A 21,768-nucleotide genomic window follows, 5' to 3' on the forward strand; every position below is an offset into this window, starting at 1 on the left:
TCGGCATTTAAATATAAAACAAATATACCAGTCTCGGTCTTTATATATGAAACAAATATACCAGTCTCGGCCTTTAAATGTGAAACAAATACAGCATTCTCGGCCTTTATAAATAAAACAAAACATTTGGCCACACCTTGTACTTTTTCCCCTGCGAGGGTGATCCGTTTTGCTGCCGTGACTGACCCCTACCCGCCCTGCAGCTCCTCCTCAATGGGACCCCAGTGGCTGCAGCAAGGCTGGGGGAAGGCTGCTGAGGGTCAGATGGTGAGATGGCAGATGCCCTTGGGGGTCGGCCTGGACCAGCTCTGGGCCTGGAGGGGGGCCGGCTGCTGACTGCTCCAACTCTGCTTGGGCGGCAGCAGTCTGTCCAACGGCTGGTGGCCGCTGCAATGGAGGAGTGACCGTGTTGGCTGCAGGAATGCTGTCAACTTGACAGATCACAGGCACTCCCTGGTCGGCTGATACATTGGCACGCGCACGGGCCAGCACTGCAGCATGCGCAGCAATCTGCTGAGGCACAGACTGCAGGGCTGCTGCGGCACGGCGAGTGCCCCGGCGATGCCTGGTCGATCCAGCGAGTGTGGCAGCAGTTAGTGCCCGTGTGGCCCTGGTCTGTGTCTGCATGACAGCAGCCAGTGAATGCACGGCACGACTGAGCACTTGGCTAGAAGCCGCCTGTGATGCAGCGAAGTCCTGCTGACTCCTAGCCTGTGCTGCCGCGACGTCCTGCAGACTCCTGGCCTGTGCTGCACTGAATTGTTGCAGACTCCTGGCCTGTGCTGCCGCGACGTCCTGCAGACTCCTGGCCTGTGCTGCCCCGAATTCCTGCACACTCCTTGCCAGTGACTCTATGGAGTCAGGCATCCTTGCCACTGCAGCAATGAGCTCAGTGTGCCTGCGCTCAGCCTGGGCGCCCATTTCCGCTAGGAGCCGCACCTCCTCTGCGCTCACTGTAGCAGGACTGGAGGCCGCACTCACCCTCCGGGGAGAAGGCCGCCGAGCTTCCCCACCCCTCCCGCGTTGCTGCAGCCCGCTGGTCCCCGGAGCTTCACTATCCTCCGACCTTTCCCCCCTGCTCCCCTCCAGGGAAGACGTGTCACCATCATGGCCATGGGCTGCCTTGGCTGAGGGTGTCCCTGATGGGCTGGCTTCCTCTTCCTCCTCCTCTATGTCTGACTCGGACATAGTGCCAGCTTGAGGGGCCGCCTCCTCACCTGGTGAGTCACCATCTGAAAGCAGGGAGGCACAAGAGTTGCTTTAGAGTGAGGACAGGGCAGCAGCGAGGGAGGCATGAGTGCTGCTGTGCACTGCATTGGTTCGATAGTGGCAAAGGATGCTGGTGTGAGGCGCAAGTGGAGAGAGGTCAAAAAGGTGATGACCTTACCATTGGTGCCCAGAACAGGGTCAGCATCTCCAGTGGCGACGGGGCCACTCAGCCGGCCTGCCATGATCCGCTCCACTTGCTGCTCGAGGTCGCTCAGCTGTTTCAGGTCAGGATGGCCTCCCCCGGTCTGTCGCTGCTGTCTTCTGTTATGCGCCTGCTTGGCCTGCAAGAGAAAGGACAGCCTCTAAGTACAGTGTCAAGCCCTGATCTTGCCCGCACTGCCTCCCATGGTCGATTAGCCCTGACAGTGTCAAGCCCTGATCTTGCCCGCACTGCCTCCCATCGTCGATTAGCCCTGACAGTGTCAAGCCCTGATCTTGCCCGCACTGCCTCCCATGGTCGATTAGCCCTGACAGTGTGTAAAGTCCTGAATGTGCAAGTGCTTTTCATGACAGTCCCATAGCTGCTGGATGAGGGCTGGCCAATAGGGCTTTCAGGCCCCTTTGGCCATAAAGTGAGGTGCACATGCAGGGATGAGGAGGATACTGGAAAGGGTACTCACCCTGACAACCCGAGTGAGGTCGTTGAATTTTTTCCGGCATTGGGTTGGTGTCCTGCCAACCACGCTGTTGGACGTGACCCTGTTTGCCACATCCCTCCATGCTTTCCGATATTCGAGGGCAGCGGCCTCCTGCCACCCTCAGGGAAGAGGATATGGCACCTGCGGTCCACTGCGCCAACCAGCAGCCTCAGGTCACCCTTGCCGAAGCGCTGCGCTCTCTCCCTGGCCTTCTCCATTCTCCTGGGCGTGGAGCAGTTCCAGAAGCAGTGTTCAGGCCTTGCCTTAGGGCTGCAGTGTGCAGGGCGTGGCAGCCAAACAATTCCACCCTCCCCCTTTAAGTGCTGACCAGCGCCTGACTGTCTGCCCTCAATGAGCAACTCGCCGCACCTGCGCTGCGCCTGCCTTCGGTGTTTGCGCCCCGGATCGCCGGCTTAGCGCCTAATGATAGTCGTGCATCGCCTGCTTTAGCGCAGCAGCAACCTCTTGGGGTGATGCAACTGAATATCGGCGAAGGTGGCGCGAAGTTGCGCCGGGCACAAAAGTTAGCGAACGCCATGCTGTAGCGCCCCAAACGTGGCTACACTGAATTTCTAGGCCTATATGCTTGGAGTTAGCAATGTTTATAGAATATATACAACTTCATCCTATGAGATGGCCTGGATGAACTGATTGCCTCGCCTTCTTCTGGGATGATGTGTTAGCCTTCTGAGACGTCAAAGTGATGAACCTCCATCTGTAGAAGTGTGACTGTTCCTCTTGGGTAAATTCACCTTCTGTGCTCGTAGCTGTAACTGGACTAGCTGTCCTAAATCTCATCTCCCTTGAAACTTGAATATCTAAGTGACATACTTATATCTGGCTGGTGCAGTCATACAATTAAGTTCTGTGGTAGGAATGTCTAGTTCCTATCCAAAAGACTGAGGTCCACTCAGACGATCAAATAAACGAGGTTTAATGAAAACTAACAGAGTTTAGCGGATAACTACAGGAGAACATCGAATATAGGTCTAGTCAGTTCGGAGGCTTCACGAGGACTGCTTGGGCGGTCCCGTGGCTGACATCCTAACGTCATCACGTTTTTCCCACCGGTGGGGGATCACGTGATGAACGGCGTGACGTCATCGCGTTTACCCATGCTATTAAAGTGATTGCGCTCTGTACATGTAAACAGTGAAAACAAAGATACAGACTCAGGCTGTAGCTAACATATTATTAAAGGGAATTATATACAACTGATCAGAGTCCCTTAGTGGCTCCGCCACATGTGCCCCCCCCAGAATTGTCTTTAATAGTAAAAGTAAAATGGCGAGGAGGCCTGACAAGCCTGTCAGATCGACTTCTGTAGCCTTGAAGTGGAAGCTGAAGGACGGCGGGCGAGCTGGCGGGTGGTTGCGTTTGATCTGGCACGGCGACTGTGGGCGGTCGGCCACGTTTCGGCGGTTGTGCGATCTCGACTGGGCGGTCAAGGTCCAAGTGAGCCGGCTTCAACCGGTCAACCGAAATGTGGTCCGGTTTACCGCCGATATCGACCGAAAATGTTTTGTCTCCCGGCTCTATCACGCAGAAAGGACCAGTGTAAGGGGGTTTGAGCAGATCCCGATGCGCGTCTTCAGCTCAGCTGGGACGTGGGAGCTCTGCAAGCCGTGATGTGACGTAGGCACTGGAGCGAAACTTCTGGCCGCCTCCTGATGGCTGATGAGCTGATGGGATGCGGACCATGGCTCTGTTGGAGTCAGAAGGAAATCTCCTGGTACACGTAGCGGCTGGCCATATACGAGCTCCGCCAAGAATGATTGAAGATCTTCTTTAGGCGCCGTACGAAGACCCAAAAGGACCCATGGAAGCCTGTCCACCCAGCCCGCGCCTTGAAGGCTGGCTCGCAGTACGGCTTTGAGCGACCTGTGGAATCGTTCGCACAGGTCATTCGCCTGTGGATGGTAGGCAGTGGTGCGATGTAGCTTGACGCCGAGCCCCTGAGCCACAGCGTTCCAGAGTTCAGAAGAAAACTGTGGCCCACGATCAGACGAGATGTCCGCCGGTACCCCGAAACGGGCGACCCAAGAGGAGATGAATGCCCTGGCGACGTCTGCGGAAGTGGTGGATGACAAAGGAACCACCTCCGGCCATCGAGTGGTGCGGTCCACCATTGTAAGAAGATGAGTAAACCCGTGCAAAGGCGGAAGTGGCCCCACCAGGTCCACATGCACATGATCAAACCTACGTTCTGGAACAGCGAAAGTGGCCAATGGAGCCTTGACGTGACGCTGCACCTTGGCCTTTTGGCAGACCACGCAGGTGTTGGCCCAGTCGCGAACATCCATGTGCATGCCCCGCCACACGAATTTGGACGACATCAGCCGTTGCAAGGCCTTCATGCCAGGGTGCGACAACCCGTGTATGGCGTCAAAAACTTTTCGGCGCCAGGCGACTGGCACGATAGGCGAGGATCTCCTACAGAGACGTCGCAGAGTAGCGTAGTGCCCGCGGTGTGGAATTTGACGTCGGCCGCTTGGAGGCTAGAGGGGTTGGTTCTGTAAGATTGGACTTCCGGATCCGAGGCTTGATCCGCAGCCATGAGGGCATAGTCGATGCCGAGCTGGACTGCATGAATGGTCGCGCGGGAGAGGCAATCCGCCACCAGGTTGTCTTTGCCGGACACATGCTGAATGTCAGTGGTGAATTCTGAGATAAACGTCAACTGACGTTGCTGCCGAGCTGACCACGGTTCGGCGGTCTTGGCCATAGCGAACGTTAGTGGCTTATGGTCCACAAAGGCCGTGAACGGACGTCCCTCTAGCAAGAACCGGAAATGGCGGAGGGCCAGCAACTCCCGGTCGAACGTGCTGTACTTCCGTTCGTTTCACCGTAGTTGACGGCTGAAAAATGCCAGCGGTTGCCACGTCCCATGCACCCACTGTTCCTGCACTGCGCCGATGGCGTAGTCCGACGCGTCTGTGGTAAGGGTGATGGTGGCACCTGGCAGCGGGAGCGCCAGCATGGTTGCGTTGGCTAAGGCGCCTTTTGTGTCGACGAACACCCAGTCCATGTCGACCGTCCAGCTAATCGGATCCTTGCCGGACTTGCACTTGAGGGCCTCGTACAGGGGCTGCATGAGCAGAGCTGCATTAGGGACAAACCGGTGATAAAAAATTTACCACCCTGAGGAACTCCTGCAGGGCCCTGACGGTCTGCGGGCGCGGGAACGAAGTAACTGCCTCCACCTTCGTTTGCAGGGGAATTGCGCCGTCCGATGTGATGCGATGGCCTAAGAAATCAATCTGCTGCAGGCCGAACTGGCACTTGGCCGGGTTGATGATCAAGCCGTGTTGACTGAGGTGTCTAAAGAGGGTGCGCAAATGGCAGATGTGCTCCTCTTTATTAGGGCTGGCGATGAGGATGTCGTCGAGGTAGACGAACAGAAACTTGAGGTCCCGAAGCACGGAGTCCATCAAGCGCTGGAAAGCCTGTGCAGCGTTCTTCAATCCAAACGGCATCCGCAGAAATTCAAACAGGCCGAATGGGGTGATGACTGCAGTTTTCGGGAGGTCTTGCTGGTGTACGGGGACCTGGTGGTAACCACGGACAAGGTCGACTTTTGAAAAAATTGTATTTCCCACCAAATGGGCAGAGAAATCCTGAATATGAGGGATCGGGTACCGATCAGGAGTAGTGCCGTCGTTCAGGCGTCGGTAGTCGCCGCAAGGCCGCCATCCGCCGCCAGGTTTCGGAACAATGTGGAGAGACGAAGACCAGGGACTATTCGACCGGCGAATAATCCCTAGCCGCTCCATCATGTCGAACTCCGCTTTCACAGCCGCGAGCTTGCCAGGTTCGAGGCGCCGGGCCCATGCGTAGACTGGGGAGCCAGTAGTGGTGATGTGATGTTCGACACCATGTTTCGTGGCCGTGGAAGAGAAAGTGGGCCTGGTCAGGTCTGGGAAATCTCTGAGGAGGCGAGTGAAGTCATCCGGAGGTGGGAGCGCACAGGAGACAGTGTGCGACACGGCGTTACCGCGGTGGCACGGGTTGGAGTGAAAAGTGGCCGCATTGATCAACTGGCGGTGCCGTACATCCACCAGGAGGCTGTTGGCACACAAAAAATCCGCCCTGAGGATGGCTTGAGAGACTTTGGCCGTGATGAAATCCCAGTAAAACCGCTGGCCGCCGAAGCACACCTGGACCCGCCGTCTTCCGAAGGTCCGAATGGCCCCGCCATTAGCCGCCTCGAGGGAGGGGCCGCGCCCCCGGCTTGTAGATCAAGATTTGACGCGGGTAGGATGCTACACTGCGCCCTGGTGTCGCAGAGGAAACGCCGACCAGATAAGGAGTCCGTGATGAAGAGGAGTTTACCCGAATTACCGATTGCCATCGCTCGTTATAACCGGTCCTCTTTCGACAGGGTTGCTGCTGTTTTTTTTTTTAGCAAAAAGCTGCAGGGAGGGCGGCAGCATCGTGCTTTAGCGCCAAAACGGGCATGGTAGAAGCACAACCCCGCAGCGTCTGTGGGGGATGGGCGCTTCGTGGCAGCGCAGTACTGCTGTGTCACCGCGAAGATCTTGTCCGCTTCGGCAGCCAGCTCTGCGCAGTCTGTGACTTCCGACCTGGCTAGGGCAGCCTGGACTTGCTCCGGTAGCTGGCTGAGGAATAGCTCCCTGAAGAGGAAGCATTCCGGTTCAGAGCCCAGGAGCGTGAGCATTTGGCTCATGAGCTCGGACGGCTTGGAGTCCCCGAGGCCGGGCATAGCGAGCAGCCGGCGGGCGCGCTCCGACTTCGTGAGCCCGAAGACCTGTAACAACCGCGCCTTTATCGTTTCATACTTGCAATCTTCTGGTGGATTACCAAGCAGGCTGACGATCCGCGAGGCTGTGGCGCTACTGAGGGCGGAGACCACGTAATAGTAACGGGTCTGATCCGCAACGATGTTCCTGATTGCGAACTGGGCTTCAGCCTGGATGAACCACGCGGCTGGCTGTTACTCCCAGAACTGTGGTAGCTTCAAAGCAACGGCGTTCGTTTCCATGTTCAGTAACTTCTGCGAAAACCGTTCGCAACCTTTTCTCTCTCTGTCCGAGATGCACTATTTGACTATTCAGAAACTCCCTTCTACATATACTAGCGAACGTACCAATAAAAGAACCAGAGCTGAAGACTAAGAATTGAGACTGACTTTAGTATCAAAAATATTATCCTATATCCTTAATGTCCAAAGAAACCTCCTCAATTTTATTGAACAATCTGAGTGACACATGCGTTAGAAGAGTTCAACTGTTCTGGTGTCAATCACCTCAGAACCATGTTGGTTTCCTTGATGACCTACAAATCAGTGAATCATCAGTACCTCAACATGCTAGGTGATTCATTCACTCCCTAGTTTCAGGTGTTTGCGAACAAAGGACAGGTCATATTTATGGCCTCTTTACCAAACCATCTCCTAGCCTATGGTCTTGAAGTCTTCTTCTGTCCCTGGCAAGAAATTCTTCTGTCCCTGGCAAGGAATGTTTTGTTTACATAAGCCTTCAAGGTTAAATGATCATTCATCCTTTCTTTCCTAACGTTCAGTTTGACTACTGACTACATTTTGAGAACACATTTAAGGCATTTCTTAGGGAATTTCTCCTACAGTGGCCCATCAGGGAATGCTGGTTGTTGATCACTATAACATGCCTTCTTTCATGCACTGCTACCAAAAGCATGACATATTGTGATTTAGGGTGCGTCCAAGGAAGCATCCAACAGTCTAGTTAGTTAGACGTATCTTGATGGTCTCATTGGATCTGCGGCCCAGCTTCCTTTGGGAAATTAGCCTCTGTGGATTTAAAATTTGCAAAAGCGAGGTGAGTTCACCTCGGCCTGCCGTTATGGTGTGCAAGTGGATGAGCATAGAGCACCTGTCAAGTAGCCTGACCTGCATATCTTTCGATGAAAATACATTTATATCAACAAGCTGGGAGAGTTTGCTGATTACAAATAATTTAGATAGGAGCTGTTTGTGATCATGTAAAAGGCTTAAATTACAAATACAGGAAACTTTTTTTTATCCGGCACGGATGGGACCGATGTGGTGCCGGTTCATCAAAAATTCCGGATAACCGAAAGCTATAGTAAAAGATACGGAGCTGAGAGCTCCGTATAAAACAACAAACCTGTTGCTAGGTTCAGAACAATGGCCACAAGTTGCAATCGTCTCTGTAGCTTAGCAACAGCTGCAGCCACACCCTTGCACAGCAACACATGGAGGAAGGCAAGTAATAAAAGTTACCTGAACCTACTCCTGAATTTTGCCGGTTAACCGAGATTTCCGGTTATTTAGGTGCCGGTAAATCGAAAGTTTCCTGTAGTAAGGAAATTATTTTTAAAAGTAAAATTCAAATGTATTCTCTTTGCATCCTGTTTGAGCTTATATGCATGTATTTATATTAATGATGAATATTGTATTATATTCAGCAGAATGGTTTTGAATTTTGGCAGGGTATTAAGAGACTCATAATTACTGTTATTTTTGATGTTAATTAAACTAAACCATCGCACGCTACTGTCTCCCTCAGCCTTGCCTGCACTTTTCAAAAAAGAACTTCACAATCAGGAAGTTGAAGAGGACGGAACTGTCACTCTGAACTGTGAGGTCACCAAGCCGGATGCCCCAGTCAAATGGAGAAAGGGGTCTGTGCTGCTTCACCCAAGTGACAAGCATGAAATGAAGCAAAAAGGTCCCTGTGTTGAGTTGCTTATTCACAGCCTAAAATTAGAAGATTCTGGAGAATATACCTGTGATTCTGGAGATCAACAAACCACTGCCTCCTTAAAAGTGAAGGGTAGGACAACACTCATTAGACATTTGTAATTCAATTAGAGAATTTTCATCATTTGAGGTTTTTAATGTCGCTGACCACTTTTGCTAACCTTTTGTTAGCAAGACCACAGCATTACTTTTATTATCCATAAACTATGGATTTTGAGAGTTCATGATGGCGAAGTTCAACTTTGGCATGGCGCCCGTTATACACCCCACCCAATTTTCCTTTCCAATGACTGGAAATGAAATGGAATTCAATGGAAAATAAAATTGGGTGAGGTGTAAAACGGGTGGCCGATCTGACTGCCTGGGGAGCTAGGTAAAAATTAGCACCAATATCTCTACAAATCTTAACGTCATACTTTGATAAAAAATCATAGTGATTGTGATAAACTATGCAAAACTTATGGGTCGATTTTTATCCTGCTCGCGGGAGAGATGTGGCAGGGGTTAAGAGGGTGCGGGTGTTTCCTCAGATCGGGCATGGAACTTCCATTACATGGAAAATCCATGACTCCATTTTAACTTGAACTAACAGGAGGCCCGCACGGCACCAAACCCGCCAGAGAAACTTGGTGGGATACAGCAGACTATCCTGCACAGACCAAGGTAAGTTTTTTTTTAATTCTGAGGATTCCTTGTGGGCCAGGAGGAACAGGAATCCATGGGCCTCTCTAGCCCCGGCCTTCCCTCCCTCTCTCACTACCAGCAGTTCTTTGGAGGACACCCCCCACTGCCCCCCCAGCACTAATCTTATGCAGGGGTCTGTTTCCTTGGGTCCTGGTGGCCTCGGCCTTCCACCTGCTTTCTCGCTCAAGCCTGCCGGCTCTTATGGCTTTGAAAGGGAGACAGTGCAGACAATTAAAAAAAAATGAAAGAACTCGGGCCTCATACGTTTTGAGTCCGTGGAGGACTCCTGCCAGCCCTGCTATGCCTGTCCCGAACACACCCCCCCCCCCCCCAAGTTAGAATCAACCCTATAATGTTATTATCGACTCTGATTGTCTTTATAAAATAAGATTATGTCGCACATAATTGTAATATCACATTTGGATTGCCCTATTTAAATTTTGAGATTCTGCAATGCGTCTAAATATAAGGAAACAGATGTGTATTGCAAATTGCAAGGCAATAATTGAACCGAAGAAATATTAAGACATCTTGCTGCTACACAGTGAGCAGAGAGTGTAACAGAAGCTGCATATCACTGATGAAAGAGAATAAAGATGATAGTAGCATCACATCATTGCCAGTGTAGTATGGTTAAGTACTTTAGGCTGCTGTTTAAGCAGAACTGAATGATACTCTTAACTATTAGAATGCATTATTGTTTCAGTGAAGCTGAATGGAGTTAAATTCTCAGAGGTCACAGTAGGGTATCCATGCTGATTACGACACATCATGAATTAAAATACTGTTTCCCTCAGCCCTGGCTCTGCTTTTCAAACAAGAGCTTCAAATTAGAGAAGCTAAAGAAACTAGTACCATTACTCTGCTCTGTGAGGTTACAAAACGTAATGCAGTTTGTAAGTTAACAGCAAGTAGTAATCCAATCCAGCAGTTCTAAGGACTACAGCAACCATGAGAGCAACGTTCAGGCTGTTCAGGAATATTAGCAGAACCCTGAAATTAAATATTGTTTTCTGTTAGTGAGCTTGTTTGAGGTTTTGTGGGTGGTCAGAAATCAGTTTTGAACCATAACTGAAGTACATCATCATGAACTAAATTACTGTCTCCCTTAGCCCTTCCTGTGCTTTTCAAACAAGTGCTTCAGAACAAGGAAGCTGAAGAGGATGTTACTGTCATTCTGAACTGTGAGATCACAAAACCAGATGCCCCAGTGGAATGGAGGAAGGGATCTGTGGTACTTCATCCAAGCGAGAAGCATGAAATGAAGCAAAAGGGTTCCTGTGTTGAGTTGCTTATTCATAGCCTAACAGTTGAAGATGCTGGAGAATATACCTGTGATTCAGGGGATCAGCAGACAATGGCCTTCCTAAAAGTGAAGGGTAGGAAAACAATCATTACTCTTGATGATTAATTTATTGTCCATCTTCTCATAAGATTTTATTCAACACTTTATCCATAATTGTTGTCGATATGGATTTCTTCTTCAAATTATATATTTTTTGTTTGACATCAAAATACCTCCACATTTTATGAAAGTCAGCACTTTTTGGGAGGTGGAAATTACAACATAGTTTTATAGTTAGTGTTCTTTTTACCCATTAGTTTGAAATATATATTAGTATATGTATTATTAGTATATACATTGGTTAAAAATATTCTGAACTGCATTGAACATTTAGTGAAGCTTTACAGGAAAGTCTGGGATTACATAGAAATGGCAAGTGTCTGCTTGTGGTGCAGTCGATAGAGACTAAAATGAGAATGTGTAGGAGACTACTTGTCTTGTTAGACATGGTTATTGTATATGATTTTATGACATACATCAACTGTTATTGAACATGTTCACGTTCTTCAGTTTCGGCTGGCATAAATTAACATGCAAGAAGTTTAACAGCATGGAGTAATGCAATCCATCTGTTCTAATGCCAATAACAACCATGATAGCAAGCTCAGGCTGTTGAGGAATGATAGCAGAACCCTGATAGTGAATAGCTTCCTCACATCAAACTTGTTTCAAGTTTTGTGGATGTTCAGCAATCAGCTTTGAATCCTAACTGAAGTACATCATCATGAACTAAATTACTGTCTCCCTTAGCCCTTCCTGTGCTTTTCAAACAAGAGCTTCAGAACAAGGAAGCTGAAGAGGATGGTACTGCCATTCTGAACTGTGAGATCACAAAACCAGATGCCCCAGTGGAATGGAGGAAGGGATCTGTGGTACTTCATCCAAGCGAGAAGCATGAAATGAAGCAAAAGGGATCCTGTGTTGAGTTGCTTATTCATAGCCTAAAAGTCGAAGATGCTGGAGAATATACCTGCGATTCAGGGGATCAGCAGACAATGGGCTTGCTAAAAGTGAAAGGTAGGACAACAATCGTTACTCTTATCGAATAGTTTGTTGTCCATCTTCTCTTAAGATTTCATCCACCACTTTATCTTTAATTGTTGTCGATATGGCTTCCGTGTTCAAATGATAGTTTAATTTTTGTTTCATTCGAAAATAGCTCCACATATTATGAAAGTCAGCACTTTTTGGTAGGTGGAACTTGCAACACAGTTATATAGTCAGTGTTCTATATTTACTTTACGCATTAGTGTGACATTAATTTGAAATATATTAGTATATAAATTGGAAAAAATATTCTGCACTGCATTGAAGTTTTTACAAAGTTATGCAGAGAAATTTGGAATTATAAAGAAATCCTTGTGATGCACTCATTAGGAACTAAATTAAGAATGGATAGGACACCAGTTGTGTTGTTAGATGTAGTTACCGTACATAAGAACATAAGATGTAGGAGCAGGAGTAGGTCATTTGGCCCCTCGAGCCTGCTCCGCCATTCAATAAGATCATGGTTGATCTGATCTTGGCCTCAACTCCACTTCCTTGCCCCCTCCTCATAGCCCTTGACTCCCTTACACCAGTTATGATTTTGTGACGTATGCAAACTGTTATTGCAAATTGTGACGTTCTTCAGTTCAGGCTGACAAAAATGATCAACTCACAAGAAAGTAGCAATTTGTCAGTTAGCATCCAGGAGTAATCTAATTCAGCGGTTCTAGGGACGACAACAACAACCATAAGTGCAAGTTCAGAGTTTTGAGGAATGGTGGCAGAACACTGATGGTGAATAGCTTTCTCCTAACATTGTTTTTTTTAGTGAGCTTCTTTGAAATGTTGTGGGTGTTCAGAAATCATTTTTGAATCTTAACTGAAGTACATCATCATGAACTAAATTACTGTCTCCCTTAGCCCTTCCTGTGCTTTTCAAACAAGAGCTTCAGAACAAGGAAGCTGAAGAGGATGGTACTGCCATTCTGAACTGTGAGATCACAAAACCAGATGCCCCAGTGGAATGGAGGAAGGGATCTGTGGTACTTCATCCAAGCGAGAAGCATGAAATGAAGCAAAAGGGTTCCTGTGTTGAGTTGCTTATTCATAGCCTAACAGTTGAAGATGCTGGAGAATATACCTGCGATTCAGGGGATCAGCAGACAATGGCCTTCCTAAAAGTGAAGGGTAGGACAACAATCGTTACTCTTGATGATTAATTTATTGTCCATCTTCTCATAAGATTTTATTCAACACTTTATCCATAATTGTTGTCGATATGGATTTCTTCTTCAAATTATATATTTTTTGTTTGACATCAAAATACCTCCACATTTTATGAAAGTCAGCACTTTTTGGGAGGTGGAAATTACAACATAGTTTTATAGTTAGTGTTCTTTTTACCCATTAGTTTGAAATATATATTAGTATATGTATTATTAGTATATACATTGGTTAAAAATATTCTGAACTGCATTGAACATTTAGTGAAGCTTTACAGGAAAGTCTGGGATTACATAGAAATGGCAAGTGTCTACTTGTGGTGCAGTCGATAGAGACTAAAGTGAGAATGTGTAGGAGACTACTTGTCTTGTTAGACATGGTTATTGTATATGATTTTATGACATACATCAACTGTTATTGAATATGTTCACGTTCTTCAGTTTCGGCTGGCATAAATTAACATGCAAGAAGTTTAACAGCATGGAGTAATGCAATCCATCTGTTCTAATGCCAATAACAACCATGATAGCAAGCTCAGGCTGTTGAGGAATGATAGCAGAACCCTGATAGTGAATAGCTTCCTCACATCAAACTTGTTTCAAATTTTGTGGATGTTCAGAAATCAGCTTTGAATCCTAACTGAAGTACATCATCATGAACTAAATTACTGTCTCCCTTAGCCCTTCCTGTGCTTTTCAAACAAGAGCTTCAGAACAAGGAAGCTGAAGAGGATGGTACTGCCATTCTGAACTGTGAGATCACAAAACCAGATGCCCCAGTGGAATGGAGGAAGGGATCTGTGGTACTTCATCCAAGCGAGAAGCATGAAATGAAGCAAAAGGGTTCCTGTGTTGAGTTGCTTATTCATAGCCTAAAAGTCGAAGATGCTGGAGAATATACCTGCGATTCAGGGGATCAGCAGACAATGGGCTTGCTAAAAGTGAAGGGTAGGACAACAACCAATACTCTTATCAAATAGTTTGTTGTCCATCTTCTCTTAAGATTTCATCCACCGCTTTATCTTTAATTGTTTTCGATATGGCTTCCGTGTTCAAATGATATTTTAATTTTTGTTTCATTCCAAAATAGCTCCACATATTATTATGAAAGTCAGCACTTTTTGGTAGGTGGAACTTGTAACATAGTTATATAGTCAGTATTCTATATTTATTTTACCCATTAGTGTGACATTAATTTGAAATGTATATCTATATATATAAAGCGGCTCTTCTGTCTGTCCCGATGTCTGTCTGTCTGTCTGTTCTCTATACGTTTGAAAGTTACAGAGCGTACCGATGCGCGCGTCGCCTCAAAAGAAAGCTTGCGATTCCGGACCGGTCATAGGCGTATTTACGTTTCGGCCGGATAAAAATCCCGCCCGCGGTATCCCAAAAACGTTCAGCGTTCCGCTTATTAGCATCTCATTAGCGACCGTGTGACGTCGAGGTCCACCAATCGGACGGCGGGTTCCTTCCTACAGTTGAGTGTCGAGTGACTCGACGATTGACCAATCCTACGCTTCGGTGACCTGACCGGTCGATCAATCGGTGCGTGTGTGAGCGGGCCTTATCCTTCTGAACCGAGGTGAGTGGCCGCCATCTTGATTTTTCACAATTTTTTCCCCCACACTTTGTGTGTTAGGGAACTAAGGTAAATATTTTAATGATGTGTTAGGGAATTAAATAACAATTTAATAGGGGGGGGGAGAGCCTCGGGAAATCACGGGTGGGGGGGGAGAGCCTCAGGAAATCGTGGGGGGGGGGGGGGAGAGCCTCGGGAAATCGCGGGGGGGGTGGGAGAGCCTCGGGAAATCGCGGGGGGGGGGAGAGCCTCGGGAAATCGCGGGGGGGGGGTGGAGAGCCTCGGGAAATCGCGGGGGGGGGGGCGAGCCTCGGGAAATCGCGGGGGGCTCGCGCCGACCGCGCATGCGCCGCCCGCCCGCCCACAGCGGCCGTCCATCAGCTGCGCGATACGCGGGGGACCTCAGCTCCGGACCTCAGGCGCTAGGTAGGGGGAGGGGCCGGAGAGAGGGACAGAGGGGAGTGGGGGAGGGGAGGGGTGGGCGAGGGGAGGGAGGGAGGGAGACGGGAGGGAGAGGAGGGGAGGGAGAGGAGGGGAGGGGAGGGAGGGATAGGACAGGGAGAGGACATGACAGGGAGAGGGGGGGACACACAGGGGCAGGGAGACCAAGCGCCCCAAAATTGCCCTCGCAACGCGGGGCTCCCCAGCTAGTTTATATATATAAAGCGGCTCTTCTGTCTGTCCCGATGTCTGTCTGTCTGTTCTCTATACGTTTGAAAGTTACAGAGCGTACCGACGCGCGCGTCGCCTCAAAAGAAAGCTTGCGATTCCGGACCGGTCATAGGCATATTTACGTTTCGGCCGGACAAAAATCCCGCCCGCGGTATCCCAAAAACGTTCAGCGTTCCGCTCATTAGCATCTCATTAGCGACCGTGTGACGTCGAGGTCGACCAATCGGACGGCGGGTTCCTTCCTACAGTTGAGTGTCGAGTGACTCGACGATTGACCAATCCTACGCTTCGGTGACCTGACCGGTCGACCAATCGGTGCGTGTGTGGGCGGGCCTTATCCTTCTGAACCGAGGTGAGTGGCCGCCATCTTGATTTTTCACGATTTTTTCCCCCACACTTTCAGTGTGTTAGGGAAGTAAGGTAAATATTTGAATTATGTGTTAGGGAATTAATTAACAATTTATTTGAGTTTTATATTGTGTTTAGCAACCCCCCCCCCGCCTCCTCCTTACCCTCGCGCAGGGGGGACTCGGGGCCTGAAGCTCAAAAAATTTCTCTCCCTCTCTCTTTCTTCCCTCTCTCTCTCTCCTTCTCCTCTTCCCTCTCTCTCCTTCTCCTCTTCCCTCTCTCCTCTTCCCTCTCTCTCCTCCTCTTCCCTCTCTGTCTCTCTCTACTTCCCCCTCTCAGGTATCACGGTGTCGCGGACAGAGCGCGGGCGGGCCGCCCGAAGTTTCCCACTCGCTAACGGCCGCCAAGCCGCCCTTGCCTGCTCCCCGCGGGCCGCCTCGCGCCGCCCGCACTGACCGCGCATGCGCCGCCCGCACTGACCGCGCATGCGCCGCCCGCCCGCAGCGGCCGTCCATCAGCCGCGCGATACGCGGGGGACCTCCGCTCCGGTCCGTCCCGGCTTCAGAACCCAACCGCGCCTTAAGCGCTAGGCCCCGCACGGCCGCTATCGCAACGGCACCGGACCTCAGGCGCTAGGCAGGGGGAGGGGCCGGAGAGAGGGACAGAGGGGAGCGGGGGAGGAGGGGAGGGGGTGGGCGAGGGGAGGGGAGGGGGTGGGCGAGGGGAGGGGAGGGGGTAGGTGTGGGTGGGGGAGGGAGACAGGGGAGAGGAGGGGAGGGAGAGGAGGGGAGGGAGAGAGGGGAGGGGAGGGAGGGATAGGACAGGGAGAGGACATGATAGGGAGAGGGGGCACACACAGGGGCAGGGAGACCAAGCGCCCCAAAATTGCCCTCTCAACGCGGGGCTCCCCAGCTAGTTAGTATATAAATTGGAAAAAATATTCTGCTCTGCGTTGAACTTTTTACAAAGTTATGCAGAGAAGTTTGGAATTATAAAGAAATGCTTGTGATGCACTCATTAGGAACTAAATTAAGAATGGGTAGGACACCAGTTGTGTTAGATGTAGTTACATAAGAACACTAGCTGGGGAGCCTCGCGTTGCGAGGGCAATTTTGGGGCGCTTGGTCTCCCTGCCCCTGTGTGTGCCCCCTCTCCCTGTCATGTCCTCTCCCTGTCATGGCTGATCTGATCTTGGCCTCAACTCCACTTCCTTGCCCCCTGCTCGTAACCCTTGACTCCCGTACACCAGTTATGGTGTATGATTTTGTGACACACGTAAACTGTTATTGCAAATTGTGACGTTCTTCAGTTCAGGCTGACAAAAATGATCAACTCACAAGAAAGTAGCAATTTGTCAGTTAGCATCCAGTAGTAATCTAATTCAGCGGTTCTAGGGACAACAACCATAAGCGCAGGTTCAGAGTTTTGAGGAATGGTGGCAGAACACTGATGGTGAATAGCTTTCTCCTAACATTGTTTTTTTTAGTGAGCTTCTTTGAAATGTTGTGGGTGTTCAGAAATCATTTTTGAATCTTAACTGAAGTACATCATCATGAACTAAATTACTGTCTCCCTTAGCCCTTCCTGTGCTTTTCAAACAAGAACTTCAGAACAAGGAAGCTGAAGAGGATGGTACTGTCATTTTGAACTGTGAGATCACAAAACCAGATGCCCCAGTGGAATGGAGGAAGGGATCTGTGGTACTTCATTCAAGCGAGAAGCATGAAATGAAGCAAAAGGGTTCCTGTGTTGAGTTGCTTATTCATAGCCTAAAAGTCGAAGATGCTGGAGAATATACCTGCGATTCAGGAGATCAGCAGACAATGGGCTTGGTAAAAGTGAAGGGTAGGACAACAACCATTACTGTTAATGAATAGTTAGTATGTCCATCTTCTCATACTTGGAGTTGTGCAACAGGACATAGAAAGGCTAGCAGAATGGGCAGACAAGTGGCAGATGGAATTTAATATAGAGAAGTGTGAGCTGATGCATTTTGGCAGATGGAGCAGGAGAGGCAATATACACTTAATGGTACAGTTTTAAAGAGCGTGCAGGGACAGAGGGACCTGGGAGTTAATGTGCACAGGTCCCTGAAAGTGGCAGGGCATAAGGAGAGTGGTTAACAAAGCATATGGGATATATGGCTTCATAAATAGAGGTTATGGGGGAAAAATTCAGTTGCTTTGCGCCTCCCGTTAGCACCCTAAAAGGGGCGCAAAGCAACTAGCGCCCGGTCGCGGCGCTGTCATTGCTTTCCCGGGAAATTCAGCAGGAGGTTAGTGGCGGCAGTAACCGTTAGCGCCCTGCGGTGTTACACCACCGGCAATGACGTCATCGCCGTACGCAGTGCCCCGGCCGCGATCTACGGTAGCGCCCCCGACTTACCGCCGGGACGCGATATCCGACGGGGGTCAGGGGGGTCTACCTGTGGCTGGGGCGGCGTTAATTAAAGGCGAGGTGCTGGACGGCCATTTTTGTTACTGGCCGCCTGCCAGCACCTGCCCCCGTTGCCGTCTCCGGCCTCCTCTGCAGCCCCCCCGCCCCCTGCGGAGTGCCGGCTGAGCTCCGTGAGCCCGGCACTTCTCTCGAGGGCCGGGCTCTATTGCCTGCACTCTGATCCCTGGTGGCCCAGCTGGGACCCGGGGTCGCGCTGCGCAAGGCTCCTCCCCTTTAAGAAGGGGAGGATGGCCTGCAGTACTGCGGGTGCGACATGGGCTGCGGCACGTAGCGCCGTGATATTGTCTCGTAGCGCCCCAAGAGGGAGGCAGGGCGCTTCCAGCGCCCCGCTTCCCTCTAGGGGCGCTACCGATGAATTTCGGCTGTGGGGGGTGCTAATTTTATCGGGGCGCTAAAAACAACGCCCCGGCGAAGTTAGCGCCCCAAAGGGGGTGCAACTCAATTTTTCCCCCCTTTGAGTACAAAAGTAGCAAAGTTATGCTGAACCTTTATAAAGCGCTGGTTAGGCCACAACTGGAGTATTGTGTCCAGTTCTGGTCACCACACTTTAGGAAGGATGTGAAGGCCCCTTGAGAGAGTGCAGAGGAGATTTACCAGAATGGTTCCGGGGATGGGGCACCTTAGCTACAACGGCAGGTTGGAGAAGCTGGATTTGTTTTCATTAGAGCAAAGGAGGTTGAGGGGTGTACATTATGACGGGTTTGGATAGGCTAGATGGGGAAAGATTGTTCCCACTCGTTGATGGTACAAGGACTAGGGGTCACAGATTTAAGGTTTGGGCAAGAGATACAGGGAGGATTTGAGGAAAAACTTTTTAACGCAGTGAGTAGTGATGACCTGGAAATCGCTGCCGACGGAAGTGGTGGAAGCGGAGACACTCAGGCCTAGAAATTGATTAAGGCGGCTGCCAGCTTTGCCGCCCAGTTAACGCCTAAAGGATGATTTTGCGCCAAAAATGAGTTTGCGCAGATATTCAGCGCAGCGGTATTGGCGGCGGTAGCCGTTAGCGCTGCGCCGGCACCGATGACGTCATCGGTAGTGCGCAGTGCCCCGGTTCCGCCCCGAAACCGCGCTGATCCCCCATATTTAGTTGCGGCCGCCTCCTCCGAAGCGGCCGCAAACAGTGACCAGAAAACGGGGCCGTCCTGCTGCCTTAGTGGGGCGCTTTAAAGCGGAAGGTGCGGCCGGCCGCTTTTGCGGCGGCCGCCTGCCCGCACCTCCTTCCCCGGCTCTCCCCTCCCCCCTCCCCCACCCCCCCCCCCCCCCCCCCCCCGCGGCATTGCCGGCTGCTTTCCGCGAGCCCGGCACTTCTCCGCGGTGCCGGGCTCATTTGCCGGGCACTATCCAGCGGCGATCTCCCCGTTGCAGGCAGCTCCCCTTTAAGAGAAGGAGGAGGCCTGCAGTACCGCAGCCTGCCGCTGCGCAGCGGCGCCAAGAGCGCTGATATTCAGTGTCAGCGCACCAAGCGGAGGCGGGCACACCCTGGTATAGCGCCCGCTTCCGAATTGGGGCGCTAACAATGAATATCTGACGATCGCTATAGGCTTCCCGCCCAGCGCTAACTTTTGGGCGCTAGGCAGCTGGTGGGGCCATAGTGAATTTCTAGGCCTCAATGTTTTCAAGGGGAGACTGGATAGGCACTTGAGGGAAATAAAGGGCTGGATTTTGCCAATGGGGAGCTTTAGGAGGCAGGACTCCCACTTGTCGGGTTTTAGTCCCGCCTCCATTGGCTTCTGGCCAACCCACGCTATTTTCCCTTGATTGACGTTATTAAGCCCGCCCAGCGGGCTTAGCAGGCCAATTAAGGCGAAGCCGGTTACAGAGAACGTCAGCGTATGGCGTTTTATCTCAAAAATTTTTGACAGATGAATTGTCATCATTTGACAGCTCTGTGAAGCTGTCAAACACTGACATTCTCTGTAGTTTGATGAGTTCTTGTATTCAAGACTCATCAAACCTCTTTCTTTAGTAGAAATTAGATGGTTGTTGCATCGGAGAATGCAGCAGCCATCTGTCATCTCTGCTGCGGAGATGCGAGACTCTCCACATACCCAACAATTGAAGCCTGCAGGAAGAAACAAAGGTAAGTAAACTTTTTCTAATACTTTCCACTTAACTTATATACTCACCTCTCCACACTTGCACCCATCACTTACCTTCATAGCGCACTTTTGCACCCCGCAGACCCACTGCTCACCTCGGTGACCCTGGCGGGGCTCGCAGCCTCCGGGAAGCCCGCACTTGTGTGGGTAAAATGGGGATAATCCTCTTATCTGCCTGTTAACTACCTGTAACCCCCTTCCCGCCTCCAGGAGACGGTTCCCGGCGTGGGTCGGCTACCCGCCTCCTGGGAAGATGGCATGGAGGCGGGTTGGGGGCAGGATGAGCACCTGCCCCCACATTCTGCCATTTTCCCGGCAGACCCACCTCCCCAGGGCTGGCAAGATCGCGCCCAAATTTGCAGGGCCACGGGGATAGAGTGGGGGAATGGGACTGACTGGCTTGCTCTACAGAGAGCCGGCACGGACTTGATGGGCCAAATTGCCTCCTTCGGCGCAGTTATGACTATGACTTTTTTGGGAGACTGAAATTGCAATATCTTTTATAGTCAATGTTCTATTTTTTTTACCCATTAGTGTGATATTAGTTTGAAATATTAGTATATGCATTGGAAAAAATATTCTAAATAACATTCAACTTTCTCTGAAGCTTGCAGCAAAGTCTGGAATTATGTAGATATGGAGTGTCTACTTGTGATGCACTCGATATGGACTGAATTAAGAATGGCTAGGAGACCAGTTGTCTCGTCAGACATAGTTAAGGTGTATGGTCTTGTGACATACTTAAACTGTTATAACAAATTATAACATTCTTCAGTTCAGTCTGACAGAAATTATCAGCTCACAAGAAAGTAGCAATTTGTCAGTTACCAGCAAGGTGTAATCCAATCCAGCAATTCTAAGGCCAACAACCGTAAGAACAATGTTCAGGAATGCTAGCAGAACCATGAAATTGAATAGCTTCCTCAAACATTGTTTTCCTTTAGTGAGCTTGTTTGAGGTTTTGTGGGTGTTCAGAAATCAGTTTTGAACCATAACTGAAGTACATCATCATGACCTAAATTACTGTCTCCCTTAGCCCTTCCTGTGCTTTTCAAACAAGAGCTTCAGAACAAAGAAGCTGAAGAGGATGGTACTGCCATTCTGAACTGTGAGATCACAAAACCAGATGCCCCAGTGGAATGGAGGAAGGGATCTGTGGTACTTCATCCAAGCGAGAAGCATGAAATGAAGCAAAAGGGTTCCTGTATTGAGTTGCTTATTCATAGCCTAACAGTTGAAGATGCTGGAGAATATACCTGCGATTCAGGGGATCAGCAGACAATGGGCTTGCTAAAAGTGAAGGGTAGGACAACATTCGTTACTCTTGATGATTAATTTATTCATCTTCTCATAAGATTTTATTCAACACTTTATCCATAATTTTTGGCGATATAGATTTCTTGTTCAAATTATATTTTTTTTGTTTGACATCACAATACCTCCACATTTTATGAAAGTCAGCACTTTTTGGGAGGTGGAAATAGCAACGTAGTTTTCTAGTTAGTGTTCTTTTCACCCATTAGTTTGAAATATATTAGTATATGTATATTAGTATATACATTGGTTAAAAATATTCTGAACTGCATTGAACATTTAGTGAAGCTTTACAGGAAAGTCTGGAATTACATAGAAATGGCAAGTTCTGCTTGTGATGCAGTCAATAGAGACTAAAATGAGAATGTGTAGGAGACTAGGGCCTAGAAACTCAGTGGGCCTTGCGCCCACTTAGCGTCTAAAGAG

General features: G+C 49.6%; 1 protein-coding gene across 3 annotated transcripts in view; it reads left to right on the forward strand.

Moving 5' to 3' along the window:
* The window catches only part of obscnb (obscurin, cytoskeletal calmodulin and titin-interacting RhoGEF b), a 656,492-nt gene that overhangs the window by 255,226 nt on the left and 379,498 nt on the right, over positions 1-21,768 (forward strand). For all 3 annotated transcript variants that reach the window (XM_085987453.1, XM_085987451.1, XM_085987452.1), the window contains 7 exons: positions 8,435-8,701; positions 10,425-10,691; positions 11,408-11,674; positions 12,566-12,832; positions 13,549-13,815; positions 17,048-17,314; positions 21,065-21,331. In XM_085987453.1, coding sequence (XP_085843579.1) covers positions 8,435-8,701; positions 10,425-10,691; positions 11,408-11,674; positions 12,566-12,832; positions 13,549-13,815; positions 17,048-17,314; positions 21,065-21,331 — 1,869 coding nt within the window. The remainder of the gene's footprint in view (positions 1-8,434; positions 8,702-10,424; positions 10,692-11,407; positions 11,675-12,565; positions 12,833-13,548; positions 13,816-17,047; positions 17,315-21,064; positions 21,332-21,768) is intronic.

This window comes from Somniosus microcephalus, chromosome 5 (assembly GCF_052327205.1).
Source record: "Somniosus microcephalus isolate GS21.2 chromosome 5, FLI_Smic_1.0, whole genome shotgun sequence".
Lineage (NCBI taxonomy): Eukaryota > Metazoa > Chordata > Chondrichthyes > Squaliformes > Somniosidae > Somniosus > Somniosus microcephalus.